Raw genomic sequence first — 14889 nt, 5'->3', positions numbered from 1 at the left:
GGTCCGACTGTAAGGAGTTCTTGCTCTTTACGATGCTCTTTGTCACCTCGATACTGGTCCATTCTGCCCATAACTTCTCATAACATGGCTCACATTCGCCAGAGCATTATCAATTGTCGCACCATAACTGACCACTGCTTCTTGTTGGCTATTGCCAAATATGTTACGTAAAGTATCAGACACTACCAATCAGGAAATAAGCTCCAGTTAGTTTTTGCCCTTTTTACAGTCTTTATAGCCTTTATGTAGTTTTCAAATAAAAAAAAAAAACAAGGCAGGACAAGCTCAGCATGGCTGTAAAATTGCTCATCTCCAACCCATATGAATATTGCATCCTCACACTCAGTGGGAACCATGATTCTTTAAATTATACACCCCATCACACACCTTAAATCTACCATCATGGAGTAATTGTAAACTCAAGAAAGTTTATACATACAACAAAAACTACTAGGAAGTTCAGTAAGTAAATCCTCTCTGTGGGATCTTAATCTTACATTTACACATGTTGCAAAATTCCCCTTTTTAAAGGAACTTGATATCAGAATGTACCCAGACAAGCATTGCATTTTATCAATTTTACGCAACATTATTATACATTATACATGATCCATAATTTTGAGAAGTCAAAACTGAGAAATGCCACTAGTCTACAGTGTACTTGAAAACACCACGAACGAAACCAACTGATTGTATATCAGTTTCTAATGACTTTTAATAAAATAAAATTCTAACGAAGAAAGCTGTTGATGAACCATTCCTCCAGATCAGCTGAATTTACTCAGGTGGATCTCTAAATGTTAGAATACATCTGACACTGCCGGCAAATAACTAATCCTCTTTATGACAGCGTTTGCAAGCTTGTCAACGAGTACTTCTCAAAGGTTTCGCAAAGAGAGACGTAACTTACGTTACATGAAGTCTTTGAAACCACATAGACAAAAGCAGTTAAGCTCATGACCTTCACAAGAAGAGTAAGCGTAAAATTAATTTCTTCTTAATTACCTACCAGATTGTTCCTTGTTTATAGCTGGCGTGGAGGGCTCTACATCACCATAATAAAGAACATCTCCATCTCTGAAATTAAAAACAAAAGAGAACAAAACAAAGGAATAAGCTTCAATGAATTTTCCCTTTCTATAAATACTGCAGAATACAGGGTCACTTATTTAAGCTTGTATCTAAGTTTAAAAATGTTTTCCGTACGCTAGTATTCTAACCTTACGTACCGTAACAACGAAACATCCTTCAACTCTCTCAAGTCTTCATTAAAAATCTTCATCTCCTCAGGTATGCCGAGCTCTCTTCTGAGCTCTGCAAGCGATCGCGGAACGGCATAATACTAAGGATAACACACAAATATTACTCCTCAACAGAGCATCACTAGGAGTTGAATTCCCAGATAATGGTGTTGACTTACCTTTCCGCCTTGTTTCTGCGTAACAGGCCGAACTAGCACACGAGACACAACAAAAGAAGGCGTGGAGGAAGTGGACAAAGGATGTCGAACCGCCATTTTCAACACTTACCCTCAGATTCTGGCGGGAAAACGGTTTTCGGGTGCTTTTCATGGTCAATGTACATGGAGGCTATTCTGTCAACAAACACTTTTCGTGAGGGCATATACAACGTAATCTGCGAGACCCGCATATAGGCGCATTTTAGCACGCTTATATATGGGTCCTGGTAGGACGCGTATATTTGGGCATTTATTTCGCATATCCCCGCGCTTAAGTTTACGCGAATATATGGCCATTTAAAAATGCGTATATACGCGATCTAAATGGCCGTATATATGGGTTTAAAGCCCATACGTAACGTATGTAAACAAGTATACGCGGCAGAAAAACCCGCGTATACCCTGTTGTAATTTTGAAACGAATGGCTAACCATAAGATACCAGGACGGGACGAGCTAGGACGGCTACCGGAAGTACATTAACTCAACGGGGCATGCGCACGAGAACTCTCGACTCATCTCTCTGCCGTCCTCATTCTCGTCACCAGAGCCTCCGTTTCTTTTGGTCATGTGGTCAGAGAAACGGAGGGCTCTGGTAGCAGCCATTACCGGATCATGACTAATAAATATTCATGACAAAATTGGGACTAGAGAAAAAGTCCGGATAATCGAGGTTCGACTGCACCAAAAATATAAAATATAAAACAGCCAAAATGATGTAACTATAAAATTAGTATCTGGCATTGGTATACATGTAGAGGTGCCTGGTGTGAAGAGAGTGATTCATATTGGTGTGCCACAGTGCACATTATGGAAGATTTTTTTTTAGGAAACTGGATGAACAAAATGAATGGGAAATAATACAATATTCATGTTACTTCATGCTAATAATAAGGCTCTTCAGCCTGTTATTCGACCATGTACAACAACAAATCTCGAATGCATACTTTCTACTTCTTGTGGTTGATCAGAACATCAACCACATAGCTTTACTATTAACGATGGTTCTATCTCCATCTCCTTTTTTTCAGTATTATTTATTGAACCGCAAGAGCAACATTCCTATTTGAATTATCCATATATTGTTATCCTTCGAAGAATTTATGTCGCACTATTATGGTCTGAAAATTAACAAAGAATAGTAAATAATGGCAGGAAATAAATAATCTTTCAAAGGCTAACCAAAAGATTATGATATTTTTCTTATGGGGATATTAATGTAACTCTGTACACCTATAATGTTTGATTTGCTTTTAGTAGACTTTCCACATTACATTTGGAAACCCACTAGTCTGATGATTCGTTCATCAGTTATATAAATAATAATTATTGCCTCCATATTTGTTCACAGTTATTTGCATTGATGATAAATTTTGTTATTTACTGATTAATGTTATTGTGAAGGAATAAAGTTTTGCTAATTGCAGTTGCTTCCTAACTAAAGCGGGGAGAGAGGAAAGGGCCTCAAATTTCAGCTATGGTCATCTATGGTCATTTTCCTTTACTCATCATTTCCACAAGTAAATTATTAAAAAAAAAAAATTGGGGTGGAGGCTCTAAAGCAAACTAAACTCTTGCCTGACCACAAAAGGTTTGTTCGTGTTTTTTTGGGGGGGAGACTATAGGGGACGTCTCAATAATTAGGGACTTTAAGCAAAGACAACGCGGACGGCGACGGGAACGCCATAAGATCAGGGAAAAGCCAAAAGGTCCACTGCGCATGACTGGCGGGAAACAAGTTGACGTTCTGTGTTCGGGTCCGACGTGAGTGAAGCTCATTTCGCGTTGTCTGAAAACGTGAGTTTTCGCTTTCGTTTCCTCTGCTGTGTCAACGCTAAATAACCCGTGTTACTAATTTCGAGGAACTTTAATGCTTGTTTTCTCTTGTTATGTGAGATATTTCATTTTAAAGAAACGTCGGGAAATCTGAAGCGAACTCAAGCCAGTCGGCGAACATGTGAGTACCGTGAAATATCTTTTTGAAAGCTAATGTAAATAAAGACAACTTACATGAATTTCAATCGAAATTTTTCCTTTCGAGAAGTACTCAAATGTCAAATGGCTCATGATGGTGAAATTCTAACACATTTAAAAGGGTAGACACCATTAAAACGTGCGTAGCTGTTTCCATTTTCAGTCGTAAGATCAGTGGTTTACTTAGATCTTTATCAGTCAGCACACTGTTTTGTCGCGCCAGTCTGATTAAACATCTGCTGATAACAAGTTCGTTTACTTCATTGTACAACTCAGCGAGAAGGGGCAAGTTGCGTTTGTGGAAGCGAAATTCAGACCGGCACTCGTCGTCTTCAAACCATCGAAGTTAAAATCAGGAAAGGAATCATAAGGTTGGTCGAGATCATTCGACCGGTTTAAATCGTACAAGAGTAGAAGTTCGTGATCGTTTAACACACCTTCATCGTGGATTATCAAGAGTTGATTGCGAACTTCTTTCAATAAAGTGATCCTAGTTCATCCTGATAAACAGAGGACGAATATCGATAATGTCAATAAGCTTTCAGTGCGGAAACCGCGGTTTCAGACGGTGCTGCTTAATGTTTGTGAATTCCCGCGACAACGGCGTTCTCTCCCCAGCCTTCTCACAGGTTTCGGCGTCCCCGTCGCCGTCCGCGTTCCCGCTGCTTAAAGTCCCTATTAAAGAGAGGGGAGCTAAAAAGCAGATATTATATATATCTATAACAGCAGAAGCTTCTTAACAGGTACACGTAGTAACAGATACATACATAACAATCTGTGGAAGAAACAAACCAAATTTCATGTTCAGACCATTTGCTACATCATCCAAGTACATAGCAGAGTATTATAACACGGACCTTTGACTCATTTGGGCAATTTAATATCATTCAATACATTTTGGACTGCTAGAATCAGATCTGCTTGATCTTTCAGAGATAGAAAACTCACCTTCGCATTTCCAGTGCCACATTTGCTCAGCAACAGTGATATTTCTTCGTCTTTTCACCAGGCTGTAAGTTTCCTTTTGAGCTTTTCATAAAGGAAGAAAAACGTTTTTTGAAACCCACTGCCGGTTCGAATTTAATTTTATGATTTCTTGGGGTATGGTCAGCGACAAAGTAATTGTTGTATTAGCTGGTTGATTCTCAGAGTTTTAAACGTTTCTTCCCACCTTCTCCGCTGCTACAACAAAGGACGATGATTACGATCGAGAATTACATCGTTGCAGGCGATGTACTTCTTTGGTTACGTGGAAACTTTTATGATTCCTTCGGATCGATCGGGAATGGTCACCATTTGTTTTGCTTTTTTTTCGTAAAGCCCGCCTGTGTCAACTGAGCGAAGGTGCCGCCATTCGGGCCGGAAGTAAAATGGAATGCGTAGAGCTTTGTAATTTTCACTTCTGCTGCGCATTCATTTTTTGTCAGCCAATGAAAAAATTCGAATTTTTGGGTGCATCAAGAGCTACTCGTCAACGACATTTTAAGACGAGTAGCACTGGGGACGAGAATGTGCCGGCCTCATCTCGTCGAGGACGCCATTTCGCCCGACTAGCCGTCGTAACGAAAACGTGAGTATTTTGCTCTTGTTTTGCCTCGATAACTGTTCTAATTGACTTTATTTTCAGTTATATTGATAGGAATGTTTACAAGGTTCACAGTTTTCGTGATTGTAGTGTAGAACACTATGCTGAGATACGAAACTGTGAATAAAAATATTCCTTGTCTGTTCGTTTGTGTTTTTGCAGTCACTGTTCAGACGCTATCACGAGTGTGCAAGCTCAATACAAACTGTATGCATTGAGAATACATCAGTGTAAGTGCAGTCGATAAAATGTTGTAAGAATGAATGACATGGAGCATCTATCGAGCAAATAAAATACACATTTTCAAACCGATGTTTAGCTTTTTTATGCTACCCGGAACTTGAAGCAACGTTTGTTTCATTTTTATGATGCTTGTTACTGACAATTACCGATGGAAATTCAAACGTTCACCAAAAGTCAGGATTCTTCGGCCACAGAATTCCCAAACGCTTTAGCGGTAACTTAAAAGCCATCTGAAGCAGGTCGATCAGATTGTTCGTTTAATTTTTTCATACGGAAATTATGGTTTCTCTATTAAAATATTGACAGATGTTTGCTTCGCTTATACAGAAAGAGAAATTCAGCATCGCTGTTCACTATCATTTGAGCCTAATAGGATAAGATTTCTACCATCTCTTTTATAGTCTAATGGATCTCATTGCTTCTGTGAACAGTTTGTACGAGGTTCGAATTATTGACGTCGCCGTCCTTTGCGAAAATGCACATCTTAAGCATTTTGTTTTTGGCGACACGACGGGACCCACGAAAGTTTCCCGCCTCCACTGCCGTTGCCTTCCTGGCCTTCCCGTCCTCGTATCTTAAGGTCCCTAATATCTGTCCAACCCGTAAATTGAAATTTGACGACGGATGGTCAAATATCTGCATTTTTAACGTACTTTGAAAAGCTCTCGCGTCGCTCACAATCATTTGCCCAAAGAAATTTTTACAGGAATCTGTAGACCATCCTTCTGCGATTCAACCACCAGAAGCTTAATTCATTTCAAGGTTTCGCACATGGTGAAGATCGATTATTTTTACGAAGTACTTTTAAGTGAATGAAATACATGTCTTCGAAATTTAATTATTTTGCAGCCAACAAAAACCGCAACATTCCCTAAAATCAACCCAGTACACAATTAAACATTGTACAAAAATATTTGAGTGTTTTAAAGACGGAAGAATGTGGTTTTGCATGCGAAGCTCTCAAACTTGTTTAATAAAATGGTACGTCAAATGACGATTTTAACGGAATTTGGTAATTTGCATATTTCTTTGAAATAAAAGGATATTTTGCTAAAAAAACTATCCAGTAGTTTTTGTAATACCCTAGCCTATCTACCATAGGAATATGAGCGAAATCGAATTTTCGACCCTTGCCGCGAAATTAAGAATTTGTCTGATTTTTACGGGCAGGCACTCTTAAGAATAGAGACCCAAGTCAACATCCAGCCATTTTGGCCAAGAAAGTTTTTTCAATAAAGGATATGTTATTGGCGAATACAATGGGCAGTCTCTAGCACGCAAGATAGTGCCATCTTGATCCTTTTAAAATTGATTTGCTGTATTTTAGTCCTAATGCAGATGAAAACCATTGTCTCAAGGAAGGGTTTAGATTCATTTAAGGTTAACAAAAAATAGAAAGATAACCTTCATTTACCCTTGGTTTTCCATGAGAATTGCTAGACCTCTAGCAGATACCACTAATGGTCCGAGAAATAAATAAATAAATAAATGAATAAATAAATAAATATAATTAATTAACATAACTGAATAGCAGGTTAAGATCCTCAGCGACCATTAGAGTGCTCAATAGTTAGACAAGAACAATTTATAACAACAGAAGTAAAGAGTGGATTAGTTGGTCCAAGACATTTACTTGCTACTCAGAGTTTCATGCTTCTTCCAAAGCAATCATCACACAACTGCCAAAAAGAAAAACGATTACAGGGAAAGATACTTGACAAAATTCAGAACAATACATGATAGGTGTGTTGTGTGGCATGACAATCGAGGTGCTATACGTACATACATACACGCATACATACGTTTATTTGATAAGTAGGTTTTAAAATAAGCAACTGTACAGCTGATAGGTGATAACATTTTTCAGCAAAAATTTCCCAGAATGTCTACACACCTTTAATGTATTGTTCTGATTTTATTCAAATATCTTTCCCTAGTTTTGATCAGGCATTTTTATGAGGCTGGCATTCAAATGGGGTCTGGCATTTGAATGAGAAATATGGTATTTAAGTTAAAGTTAGCAATTAGTTATAGCGTTGCATTTACGTGGCAACCTGAACATGAACTTGTAAACTGCACTTTCAAAACACAGGTCCCACAAGTATAGGTAAATCATGTAAATGCCACTCCAATTGATAGACTTACATACTAGCACAATACTTGAGAATTTTCTCACAATTGCTAGTCACTCAGGCAAGTCCAATTTAAAAGAATTTTTAAATGTCATAAGTGGTGTAAATCTTTATTGCTTAAGCTTTCATATGATAAATCATTAGTTTCTTGACTGAGTCAATAATGAACATGTGTGAATTAATTGGCACCAAGTGATAAATTGGCCTGCTCCCAGCCAAACACGATAAAGTGAATTAAGTCATTTTTTTTCCTCCGTCGTAAAACTGCACAGCTAATCTCAGAACCAATCAGAGAATTTCAACTATTATTGAGATGAAGCCAGAACCTCACAGACAGGAAGTATTTACATATGTACAGGAATGACAGACAACTGAATAAACTTTTGTCACTCATTTACCAAATACACTAAAAAGCCTTTTAATTGAATGCCTTCGTGCAAAAAGGGCGTATAAAGCTGTTTGGGCCAATTTTATTTTTTGCAGGATTGAGCTAAATAATTTTTCATATCAAAACAAGTCAGTTTGCCAAAAATTAGCTCAATCCTGCAAAAAATAAAAATTGGCCCAAAAAGCTATATATGCGCATTTTGCACAAAAGCCTTCAGTTATTTAGACTGCAAAAACAGTCGTAATTTTTGCGAACGCGGGCGACCGTCAATATTCGAACGAAAGATGTGGAGCGAGTTTAAAAACAGCAAGCAAGAATGTGGGGAGACGCTAAAAAATACGACTGTCCACCATGCAGATATTAAATTCGTTCAAAACTACCTGTTCTTTCAGCAATGGGAAATTCCCATCGGTTTAATTCCGATGCAACCTGTCATCAAATGTCACTCACACCTCATCAAAAAGATATAGACACCGTACCAGTTTCACAGTAAAGACAGTACTTCTCACGGGAAAATGGACGACATTGACTTGGATGCACTTGCGAGCGATTCAGCAGCAGTCCACTCGTAAAAATTATCATTTTACTTTCAGTATGAACGGCTAGCTCACTAAATACATTGGCATAAAATATTCCTTGAAGTTTATGACTGAAGACGGTCAGGTTGGGTCAATGGCCATTCGCATGCATGAATGACCCGGAGAGCAAGCAAATCTACATCTACACCCAAACAAATTATTTCTGCACATGTTTGTCTTGGGGCTACGGACTGAATAAGACTTAAACGTCTTACAAACCTTATAATTTTGTAAGATAATAAGTTATAAGTTTTATAGAATTAAGTATTGTTCAGTCTGTAGCCTTAAGAAAAGCAGGAAAAGTACATGCAGAAATAATTTGTTTGCGTGTAGATTTGCTTGCTCTCGGGTTCATTTATGCATGCGAGAATGGCCGTTGAAAACCGTGTCAAACGTCTTCATTTATAGATTTCTAGGAATATTTAATGCCAATGTATTTAGTGAACTAGCCGTACATACCGAAAGTAACATGATAATTTTTACGAGTGGACCACTGCAACGTTTCACTTTTTCAGATAAATTTAGCATACAGTCAGCAACGAAACAGAGATGATTGGCATCCACCAAAACTTAGGTTTTGTCTAGACGCTTTTGCACTGAAGGTTGCGTGTGATTGATAACCGCTATAAGATGTGGGTGGGGCTCTCAAGCAATTTCTGTCACCTCAGTGACATTATACGACCCCCGCTTAGAACAAATTCATTGTATGAAAACCCAACAGTCGTTTTCTCGCCTTACATGCCTTGTGAGGCTTGCACGCTTCTCCCGCGAGGTTCGAACGTTCTGAAAACATCCAAAAATGACTGTTTTGCAGTCTATCAATTATTGAGTCCTGTAGGTCAAAAAGACTGCACGCTATAATATAAATATGTGGTCACTACATGCAACACTGTGTGCAATGGGGTGATGGCATGCCACTACTATCAGCATTTCTTGCATTGCAACTGTCCAAGTTCTAAACCAAACATGGCAACCTCTTTGACCTTCCTATAAATAGTCTGGACCAACCACACAAACATGTGTGCTTTATTCTCTATGCTTCTTTTCCAGCCAGTCACTATTTTAGTTATGTTACTGTAAACATCAGAAGTTGCTTCCCACATGCCCAGTGCATGGTGTGCTTGCTGTTGACTGTTATAATGCAAGATGTTATAACATGTAGTGAAGTAGCGCTGCATGCTCATGGGCTCAGGTCTTGCCCTTCTGACTGAAAGCTTTGCTAGTCGACCAAAATTGGAAGGTCACCATCACCTGGGAAATTCTGCAAGCATGCATGATGTTTTGGTTTCTGACAAGGCTGAAACTTGCCAGGTTTCTCGTCAGCATAACTGTTTGCTAATCCTGTTTTGATCCATGACTGCGAATGTTTTAGGATTTCTCTTCCATACCGGTTCCTTCCAAACAAACCAGGACTGAATGCTGTGTAAATCCAATTACCTCTTATGTTTGCCTTGGTGAAAGTTTCTTTCCTTCGTAGCTCCGGTGGAAGATATTGAGTATTTGTCACATCCCACATCCCCCAAACTTCGATGTAAAATCCATTGAAAGCAACTTTGAAATACCCATTTACAAGTTTTCCCATTTGGGAGTTATACTTAGGTGGTGTATAACCACTTAGGGCGTAACCATTTTTTTTGAAATACTCGATTGTTTCACTTTTGTGAAAGATATCAATATCTGTGGACAAAACAATGAAATCACCATCCAAATCCCATGGGAGAAGGTCATTGAACTTAACACCACCTAACGTAGAACCAGTGTCAATCTCAAATGTAACATTGTGTTCATCAGTAAACTTCTGGAAAAAAGTCAACGCATCGGCATATTCCTCCTGACAGCAGACTGGGAGTAACTCGCTATGGGCATTGCATGTGAAACCAATATCCTGACAAGAAAATGACTGTTTGATGCCATGGGGAAGTAAAACCCGGTTAAGCTCCCACTTTTTAGCCAAAGGAGTCCACACTTTTCTGTCAGTTGTTTTGGGATATGCAGTGTAGTCTGTAGTGAAATACATAGCATCTGGACATGTCATTATCAGTTTACCATCTTCAACAACACGCAGAAACCAGTCTTCAAAAACCGCTTCATTTGGGAGACTCTCGTCAAACTTCAAGAGATTTGTCTTGGTTACGAAAGGACCCTGCAGATAATTACAGATCATACACCCATTTTTGGAGTGATAATAGCCTTCCTGGTATTCCACAACAAAGTTTTTCAGTGTAGTTTGCATGCAGCCCGCTTTCCAGTGACCAGAGAGGTTACGATATGATCCACCAACAACTCCAACATCTGGCGTCTGACTGATCACACGAATTTGCCTCTCAATTTGGGTCAGCCATGTGAAGTGAACCACATCACGTGCAAGAGAACATACGGAGTAGATGCCTTACTCATCAGAATGTTCCAACCTTTGCTCACCTTTACATCATCGACTTTAACACCATCAACATTTTTATACTTTTTAGCAGTCTCCAATACTTGGTCACTACGTGTTGCCAAATGTACCTGAACTGTGGGATACGTGTCTGTGATCCCTTTTAAAACCATTTCAATGTGCTTCTCATCATCCTGTGGATATGCAACAGTGTTGACTAAAATACCTAGCACAGAATGAAGTGGTTTAGCATTGCTACAGTTAACAACGACATTTCTTGCATTGCAACTGTCCAAGTTCTAAACCAAACATGGCAACCTCTTTGACCTTCCTATAAATAGTCTGGACCAACCACACAAACATGTGTGCTTTATTCTCTATGCTTCTTTTCCAGCCAGTCACTATTTTAGTTATGTTACTGTAAACATCAGAAGTTGCTTCCCACATGCCCAGTGCATGGTGTGCTTGCTGTTGACTGTTATAATGCAAGATGTTATAACATGTAGTGAAGTAGCGCTGCATGCTCATGGGCTCAGGTCTTGCCCTTCTGACTGAAAGCTTTGCTAGTCGACCAAAATTGGAAGGTCACCATCACCTGGGAAATTCTGCAAGCATGCATGATGTTTTGGTTTCTGACAAGGCTGAAACTTGCCAGGTTTCTCGTCAGCATAACTGTTTGCTAATCCTGTTTTGATCCATGACTGCGAATGTTTTAGGATTTCTCTTCCATACCGGTTCCTTCCAAACAAACCAGGACTGAATGCTGTGTAAATCCAATTACCTCTTATGTTTGCCTTGGTGAAAGTTTCTTTCCTTCGTAGCTCCGGTGGAAGATATTGAGTATTTGTCACATCCCACATCCCCCAAACTTCGATGTAAAATCCATTGAAAGCAACTTTGAAATACCCATTTACAAGTTTTCCCATTTGGGAGTTATACTTAGGTGGTGTATAACCACTTAGGGCGTAACCATTTTTTTTGAAATACTCGATTGTTTCACTTTTGTGAAAGATATCAATATCTGTGGACAAAACAATGAAATCACCATCCAAATCCCATGGGAGAAGGTCATTGAACTTAACACCACCTAACGTAGAACCAGTGTCAATCTCAAATGTAACATTGTGTTCATCAGTAAACTTCTGGAAAAAAGTCAACGCATCGGCATATTCCTCCTGACAGCAGACTGGGAGTAACTCGCTATGGGCATTGCATGTGAAACCAATATCCTGACAAGAAAATGACTGTTTGATGCCATGGGGAAGTAAAACCCGGTTAAGCTCCCACTTTTTAGCCAAAGGAGTCCACACTTTTCTGTCAGTTGTTTTGGGATATGCAGTGTAGTCTGTAGTGAAATACATAGCATCTGGACATGTCATTATCAGTTTACCATCTTCAACAACACGCAGAAACCAGTCTTCAAAAACCGCTTCATTTGGGAGACTCTCGTCAAACTTCAAGAGATTTGTCTTGGTTACGAAAGGACCCTGCAGATAATTACAGATCATACACCCATTTTTGGAGTGATAATAGCCTTCCTGGTATTCCACAACAAAGTTTTTCAGTGTAGTTTGCATGCAGCCCGCTTTCCAGTGACCAGAGAGGTTACGATATGATCCACCAACAACTCCAACATCTGGCGTCTGACTGATCACACGAATTTGCCTCTCAATTTGGGTCAGCCATGTGAAGTGAACCACATCACGTGCAAGAGAACATACGGAGTAGATGCCTTACTCATCAGAATGTTCCAACCTTTGCTCACCTTTACATCATCGACTTTAACACCATCAACATTTTTATACTTTTTAGCAGTCTCCAATACTTGGTCACTACGTGTTGCCAAATGTACCTGAACTGTGGGATACGTGTCTGTGATCCCTTTTAAAACCATTTCAATGTGCTTCTCATCATCCTGTGGATATGCAACAGTGTTGACTAAAATACCTAGCACAGAATGAAGTGGTTTAGCATTGCTACAGTTAACAACGACATTTCTTGCATTGCAACTGTCCAAGTTCTAAACCAAACATGGCAACCTCTTTGACCTTCCTATAAATAGTCTGGACCAACCACACAAACATGTGTGCTTTATTCTCTATGCTTCTTTTCCAGCCAGTCACTATTTTAGTTATGTTACTGTAAACATCAGAAGTTGCTTCCCACATGCCCAGTGCATGGTGCACTTGCTGTTGACTGTTATAATGCAAGATGTTATAACATGTAGTGAAGTAGCGCTGCATGCTCATGGGCTCAGGTCTTGCCCTTCTGACTGAAAGCTTTGCTAGTCGACCAAAATTGGAAGGTCACCATCACCTGGGAAATTCTGCAAGTATGCATGATGTTTTGGTTTCTGACAAGGTTGAAACTTGCCAGGTTTCTCGTCAGCATAACTGTTTGCTAATCCTGTTTTGATCCATGACTGCGAATGTTTTAGGATTTCTCTTCCATACCGGTTCCTTCCAAACAAACCAGGACTGAATGCTGTGTAAATCCAATTACCTCTTATGTTTGCCTTGGTGAAAGTTTCTTTCCTTCGTAGCTCCGGTGGAAGATATTGAGTATTTGTCACATCCCACATCCCCCAAACTTCGATGTAAAATCCATTGAAAGCAACTTTGAAATACCCATTTACAAGTTTTCCCATTTGGGAGTTATACTTAGGTGGTGTATAACCACTTAGGGCGTAACCATTTTTTTTGAAATACTCGATTGTTTCACTTTTGTGAAAGATATCAATATCTGTGGACAAAACAATGAAATCACCATCCAAATCCCATGGGAGAAGGTCATTGAACTTAACACCACCTAACGTAGAACCAGTGTCAATCTCAAATGTAACATTGTGTTCATCAGTAAACTTCTGGAAAAAAGTCAACGCATCGGCATATTCCTCCTGACAGCAGACTGGGAGTAACTCGCTATGGGCATTGCATGTGAAACCAATATCCTGACAAGAAAATGACTGTTTGATGCCATGGGGAAGTAAAACCCGGTTAAGCTCCCACTTTTTAGCCAAAGGAGTCCACACTTTTCTGTCAGTTGTTTTGGGATATGCAGTGTAGTCTGTAGTGAAATACATAGCATCTGGACATGTCATTATCAGTTTACCATCTTCAACAACACGCAGAAACCAGTCTTCAAAAACCGCTTCATTTGGGAGACTCTCGTCAAACTTCAAGAGATTTGTCTTGGTTACGAAAGGACCCTGCAGATAATTACAGATCATACACCCATTTTTGGAGTGATAATAGCCTTCCTGGTATTCCACAACAAAGTTTTTCAGTGTAGTTTGCATGCAGCCCGCTTTCCAGTGACCAGAGAGGTTACGATATGATCCACCAACAACTCCAACATCTGGCGTCTGACTGATCACACGAATTTACCTCTCAATTTGGGTCAGCCATGTGAAGTGAACCACATCACGTGCAAGCAGAACATACGGAGTAGATGCCTTACTCATCAGAATGTTCCAACCTTTGCTCACCTTTACATCATCGACTTTAACACCATCAACATTTTTATACTTTTTAGCAGTCTCCAATACTTGGTCACTACGTGTTGCCAAATGTACCTGAACTGTGGGATACGTGTCTGTGATCCCTTTTAAAACCATTTCAATGTGCTTCTCGTCATCCTGTGGATATGCAACAGTGTTTACTAAAATACTTAGCACAGAATGAAGTGGTTTAGCATTGCTACAGTTAACAATGACCCAGCCTTTGTTGTACCAAGGGTAGCCAAACTTTCCACCTTTGTACTCCTCTGGAAACACATCCAGCAGGTTTACATCTTTCTCATTGGCTGTCACATTGGTTGCACTCGTTGGTTGTGCTTTGTTGTCTGCATTAGCTGCTGTTTCAGCTGCTACTTCTGTGGCTGCTTCTGCTGTTGGTTTTGCTGTGTCGAGGCGATTTACAAGTTCTCCTACCTTCTGGTGAGGGTACTTGCTTATGGACAAGTAACTTTTGCAATTCTGTGTGCATATCATTGAGATCCTTTACAATGCTTTGTTTCAACCAGGGTGCATGGTGGACTGTGTTGACTTTCAAAGGAGGCACTTTGATTCTGTAAAGAAATAACATCTTTAATTGTTTAACTAGTTTCAACTCTACACCGAAAGCTATTCAAATAATTTTAATTATTAATTAAAA

General features: G+C 39.4%; 1 protein-coding gene, 1 long non-coding RNA gene and 3 pseudogenes across 3 annotated transcripts; 1 reads left to right on the top strand and 4 right to left on the bottom strand.

Moving 5' to 3' along the window:
* Positions 1–17: 17 nt before the first annotated feature.
* On the bottom strand, positions 18–4453 carry LOC149099829 (uncharacterized). 2 transcript variants are annotated; one of them, XM_089276969.1, is made up of 5 exons: positions 4381–4453; positions 1421–2579; positions 1230–1342; positions 1010–1077; positions 18–182 (listed from the first exon to the last, which is right to left on the bottom strand). In XM_089276969.1, exons 2-5 carry the CDS (start codon positions 1514–1516, stop codon positions 43–45), a joined length of 417 nt encoding a protein of 138 aa, XP_089133095.1. In that variant the 5' UTR covers positions 1517–2579; positions 4381–4453; the 3' UTR covers positions 18–42. The 2 variants fall into 2 exon arrangements, with proteins under 2 accessions (XP_089133095.1, XP_089133093.1); XM_089276967.1 differs by lacking the exon at positions 4381–4453 and having other exon boundaries at positions 1421–3076.
* Positions 4454–4928: 475 nt separating this feature from the next.
* LOC149099828 (uncharacterized) lies at positions 4929–6955 on the top strand. Its single transcript, XR_016203456.1, has 2 exons — positions 4929–5002; positions 5180–6955. It is a non-coding gene; the product is annotated as an uncharacterized LOC149099828 (long non-coding RNA).
* Positions 6956–9532: 2577 nt separating this feature from the next.
* LOC149099827 (uncharacterized) lies at positions 9533–10917 on the bottom strand (annotated as a pseudogene).
* Positions 10918–11253: 336 nt separating this feature from the next.
* On the bottom strand, positions 11254–12914 carry LOC149099826 (uncharacterized; annotated as a pseudogene).
* Positions 12915–12974: 60 nt separating this feature from the next.
* On the bottom strand, positions 12975–14719 carry LOC110045245 (uncharacterized; annotated as a pseudogene).
* Positions 14720–14889: the final 170 nt, after the last annotated feature.

This window comes from Orbicella faveolata, unplaced genomic scaffold (assembly GCF_042242905.1).
Source record: "Orbicella faveolata isolate gen_17 unplaced genomic scaffold, um_ofav_v1 contig_46, whole genome shotgun sequence".
NCBI lineage: Eukaryota > Metazoa > Cnidaria > Anthozoa > Scleractinia > Merulinidae > Orbicella > Orbicella faveolata.
Note: the sequence above shows the minus strand (reverse complement) of the source record. Positions and strands in the feature narration are given on the sequence as shown.

Excerpts from the sequence above, each read along its gene's own strand:
- LOC149099829 (XM_089276969.1), bottom strand. The coding sequence starts at position 1,516 with ATGGCGGTTCGACATCCTTTGTCCACTTCCTCCACGCCTTCTTTTGTT. Across the intron at positions 1,343-1,420 it reads CGCAGAAACAAGGCGGAAAG|TATTATGCCGTTCCGCGATC; the intron begins GTAAGTCAACAC and ends TGTTATCCTTAG. Across the intron at positions 183-1,009 it reads TATAAACAAGGAACAATCTG|TGTCTGATACTTTACGTAAC; the intron begins GTAGGTAATTAA and ends CCTGATTGGTAG.